The sequence below is a fragment of the Lycium ferocissimum genome, unplaced genomic scaffold (genome assembly GCF_029784015.1).
Source record: "Lycium ferocissimum isolate CSIRO_LF1 unplaced genomic scaffold, AGI_CSIRO_Lferr_CH_V1 ctg17905, whole genome shotgun sequence".
NCBI classification, from domain to species: domain Eukaryota; kingdom Viridiplantae; phylum Streptophyta; class Magnoliopsida; order Solanales; family Solanaceae; genus Lycium; species Lycium ferocissimum.
The window spans coordinates 10135-15152 of NW_026717478.1; the positions used below are offsets into that span (position 1 = coordinate 10135).

Here is a 5018-nt window from a genome sequence, read left to right on the forward strand (position 1 = left end):
AACCATGGCGAAGAAAAATCAAAGATCTTGAACTTCATAAGTAGAGGAAAAAACTAAGAAGAAATTACGAAGATCATTTTAATTCATCTTTTTTATCGTGAGATGGTATTTCTTGCACATTTACCTCTTTAGCGACGTGATTTGCAATCAATTTGTCCAACTCAACCAAACTAGTGTCGCATAAGTATGGTCAACGCTAAACATGTACCTTAATCAACTTAGGTATTTAGTTGAAAATAATAAAGTTAAGTGATTGACTTTACAGAATCGTACTAGTAAAGGTACCAATTAATGTATTTAGGCAAACAGAAAAGAAGAAACAAACACAAAAAGGAGACATTTAAGAGAGAGCGGGGCAGTTGTGTAAATAATCCGTAGGCGATTAGGCGAAGTTAAACGCTAGGCGGGAGGGGCCCACGGTTAGTTAGTATAAAAAGGATACCGAATTCCAAAGACCAAAATCATCTGCGTCCCTTCTCTCCAAAAAACAGAAAATTCAGTGTTTAACGGTTATCTGATCCAAACTGAACTCCTTAGTAATACTGTTTGAATATATCAGTGTTTTACATTTGTCCTGTTCGTAATTCTGAGCTTGCTAAGAAAGTATGTAAGACATTTTTTCCTCTTACATTCTTCCATTTTCCAGTTTTCTCTATCGACAATGTTGTGTTAATTCAGTGAAATAAATATGAATACCGGAGAGGGAAACTTGTTTCTTTATTGTAAATGGTAAGGGGAATGTCGAGAATTAAAGATTCTGTTTTACTGGCAATCAAAGCGGAATTGTTTTTCCGTTTGATTTTATTGTGTACTACTATCAACTATATGTCTCAATGTCAAACTAGCCTATGGACCCTCTCTATTTAAGTCTAGTCTAGTTTTAAAGCGTTAAAATTTTCTTTAGCCCTTTGACTTGAAGAAATATTAAGACGCGTTTTTCTGTAATTATCAGTGAAAATTTGAAGACTAACTTGGAAATATATTGATTTGTTGCTTTTACAGGAGTGCAGAGAGAGGTAGTCCTGTTTTGATGTATTTTGTTGATCTGTTGAAAATTTGGAGAAGTTTGTAATCTTAGATGATGTTGGTAACTGCTGCTACAGGTGCATTTTTCTCTGTTGCAAATCATTCACCTGAATCACGAGGAGTCAATTCTAAGAAGTCTTCTTTTGGTAGCTTACAAGTTAACTCCAATTCTCCTCGGAGGACCGTTCTCAATCAGTTACCTGATTGGAGCACTGCCATCACTACAGCTTCTTTGGCGCAACGGATGATGCTTGATTGGAAGCACAAGCACAATGACACTTTTGGACTGGGAAAGCTCATCCAAGATGGCTTTGTTTTTCGTCAAAGTTTCATCATCAGGTCTTATGAAGTAGGACCTGGTAGGGCCGCATCTATACATACCATGATGAATCATTTGCAGGTACTTTTTGAAATTGTCTTGAAGCTGTGATGTGTCTTATACTTGACTTGATGAACTCAGTTGAGTGGGTTCTGCAGGAAACCGCTCTAAACCACGCAAAGTGTATAGTACTCATGGATGCTAGATTTGGTTCAACTCCAGAAATGTCCAAGAGAAATTTGATTTGGGTAGTAGCAAAGATGCAGGTTTTGGTGGATCGCTATCCTACTTGGTATTTTTCTGCTCTTGAGTTGACGGTTTTAGTTCCTTAAGATAATGTGAGGTGTATCGTTCGCCTCCACTACATCTTTACCTAACAACTCAACACATAATCATCCTCCTTTAAACTTCCTCTCTTCCTCTTTTTACACCAATAACAAGGTGAAGTAGTGTATCTGATAAAGTTCAAGCATTACTGCTTTGCGCATAAATTAATTGGTCAAAAGCAAAGCACATCAGTTCTGGAAACTGTGCCTGTTGATCGTTAGCTAATGCAACTTGAAGCTGCGGGTGATAATCCTGAACCGCAGTTAAATACTTAATAAAGCTTCATCCAACACTTGGCTTTAATTCTGCAAATCTGTTTTCTCTTCTAGTCGTAAAGTTTCTATAAAGATTTTACAAACTTTGCTTATCTATTTTTCTGGTAGGATCCTATATCCATATTCTTCCAAGGAACATCAATAAACATTTTGTTTCTCCCTCTGTTGCTATGTCACATCTGTGCTGACTATTCAGAAGAGAAATATTGAGGGCCTTGTTATATTTTGTACTTCAAGTTATGACAATGTTTTGTGCAATAGCTTATGTATGCCCTCAGTCGAATATGATGATTATTTGTCTTATGCTAGTTTCTGCAGATCTCTAGATCTGTGCCTCGCAGACTAATTTCACATTTTCCTTTTCCATCGCGAAGAAAATTAATCATGGGGATCCGTCTTCTTGCTTTGGTTTCTTTTGCTCAGGGGCGATGTTGTTCAAATAGACACGTGGGTAGCTGCTTCAGGGAAGAATGGTATGCGGCGTGATTGGCTTGTCTGTGATAGTAATACTGGGGATATATTGATGAGAGCTTCCAGGTAGACATAGAGACTAGTTTTTGACTTCCCACACACTTTGATTATATTTTGAGTTCATTCTGAAGCTTATTTCTTTGTTACTCCCTTGGTCCCACTTTAAGTGTCTTAGTTTGACTAGGCATGGAGTTTAAGAGATAAAGAGAGATTTTTTTAATCCTATGGCTCTAAATTAAAGATGTGTATAATGTACTAAAATATCATTTGAATCTTGTGATTATAAATTTGTCATGCATGATGTTTGAATTGTCAACTTACTAAATATAGAAAGATAACACTCTTTTTGGGACAGACCAAAAAACAAAGTAAGACACTTAAATTGCGACGGAGTGAATATGTTTTAAATAATAAAAGTATCGTGTCGCTACCGTGTATTGGCTTTCTGTTGATAGAAGCCTTCACTTTGAATTCATCTTTCTTATAATGGCCAATGCTATAATTCTGTTATTGTCTCTAGTATGTTTAGTAGGCAAATATGGAAAACATCTAAGCTTAATTTCTGTTTGGCTGCCCACAGTTTGAAGAATTTATTTTGACTGTATTTACTTTCAGAAGCTTATAGGTTGTCTTTAAATAGAAGGATCTTATCATAGCCATGTAGGTTCGACTCTCTGTTGATGGAAGCCTTCACTTTTGGTTCTGTTTTTTATGGAAAATGATACAATCTGTTGTTGTCTCTAGTATGTTTCCCATGTATGGAAAACATCTAAGCACTTAATAATTTGGGCTGTTTTTGCCTCCGTTGGTTGCAGCTTATGGGTGACGATGAATAAAGAAACAAGGAAATTATCTAAAATGCCAGATAAGGTTCGAACTGAAATTGAAGGTGTTTTTGTGGATTCGCCTCCGCTTCTTGATGGGGACAGCAGGAAGTTACCAAAACTTGATGAGACGACAGCAGACAACACTCGTACTGGTTTATCTGTGAGTAAAAAGATCCTACATGAATGATTTCATGGCTTTCTAGTGACATTTTTAATAACTACCGATTTTTTAAATTCTTAGCCAGGATGGAGCGATTTAGATGTGAACCAGCACGTTAATAATGTCAAGTACATTGGCTGGATTCTTGAGGTACATCTTCCTTTTCTTTTCCCCCTTACTTTTATTTAAAACCTATTTTTCCTTTTACATGGTATTGATAGTAAAGTATGATAGTTTGCACTTAGATCGCGAGTAAGTACTGTAATAGACATGTTTTAAACCATCTTGGGAAGGAGGTAAAATGAAAAAAGAAAAGTAAAATGAAAGACAAAAATCCAACAAAGTTTTTGCCGGTATTAGAGATTGCTAGGTTTCAAACCAGCAATATATACTTCAAATATATGGAGGAATGAGCTTTTCCTTACATAATGAGTTGTAGAGTATTACACATATACATCTGCACAGGTAGCAGGGTATCCTTCATTTCTCTTTTGACTTGTGTGCATTTAGGATAAAAGTAGGTAAGATAACTGGATAAATGTTGTTGCAAAAACATTGCTTCTTGTACTTTCTCACGTGATAGTCTCTTGGATAATTTTTCACCAGGTTATGACTAATGCTCACAAAGAACAGATTGCTTGAGATTCTTTAAGTTTTATATCAAGTAGCTTCTTGACTGGATTTTGACCCTTTGGTGATTTTGGGCATGTTGTGGCTCATCACTCAATGTGTTTGTGGCTGAATTTTGTTGGGTTTGTCATTTTCCTGAGCTCAATGTTAACTTTATTATCTTCCTGCTGGTAAATAAAAATGTCTGGCGCACGCCTCGGATTCGAACCTTGCCGCAGACATATATTTATGTGGACAAGGGTAGAGAGATGAACCCATTATCCACAAAGCTTCGAAGCTGTGCCCATCCCTCATGGATTTCTCGGTTATCAAAATAATAAAAATGTCTATCTAATTTTGGTTATGTCCTATGATAGTCAAGTCTAGTAAGTGAAACCACCTTCCACTGACTTGATGGCGCAACTGGATTACGTAAAAATCCTTGTAATTTTTTGAACTCCACTGTATATAAAGTCTTTGATTTGCAAGGAATTTCTCAAGCTAGACCTTCAGCACTTCAATCTTTTCACGCATCCCCCATTTTGCCTCAAAAAGAGAGTTATGTCAGTGTTGTGTATGACTCTGCTCTTTGATCATTCATCATTCACCTAAAATATGAAAGTTTTATTAATCCAAGTCATAATTTTAGGAGGTCTGAATCAAACAGGAAAGGTGAGAGAGATTAAACAGAGTACTCCATTTTACGTAATAATTTTTTTCTCAGTTTTCTAGTTCTGATCCATTGAAAAAAATGATTATAGTTGGTGAGAATTCCAGATTACTGTGTCAACTAGGTTGTTTATTTCACGTGTCATTAAGTGAATATACAAAGAAATACTATCTGTAGTTGTTAGAATCTTGTTGACATATCTTTTGTTCTTATGATTATTGTCATTCAGATTTTGGGACAATGTGTTTTGTTGCAGAGCGTACCCATTCAAATACTGGAGGGTTATGAGCTTGCTGGGATGACGTTGGAGTACCGACGGGGAGTGCGAAGGAGA

General features: G+C 36.3%; 1 protein-coding gene across 1 annotated transcript; it reads left to right on the forward strand.

Annotated features, from left to right (window-relative positions):
- Positions 1–434: 434 nt before the first annotated feature.
- On the forward strand, positions 435–5006 carry LOC132042787 (palmitoyl-acyl carrier protein thioesterase, chloroplastic-like; the record flags this gene model as incomplete). Its single annotated transcript, XM_059433303.1, has 8 exons — positions 435–729; positions 1003–1016; positions 1104–1426; positions 1504–1637; positions 2371–2484; positions 3234–3405; positions 3487–3555; positions 4941–5006. Coding segments are annotated over exons 1-8 (933 nt in total), but the record flags the coding sequence as incomplete, so codon positions are not given.
- Between the last annotated feature and the right edge of the window lie 12 nt (positions 5007–5018).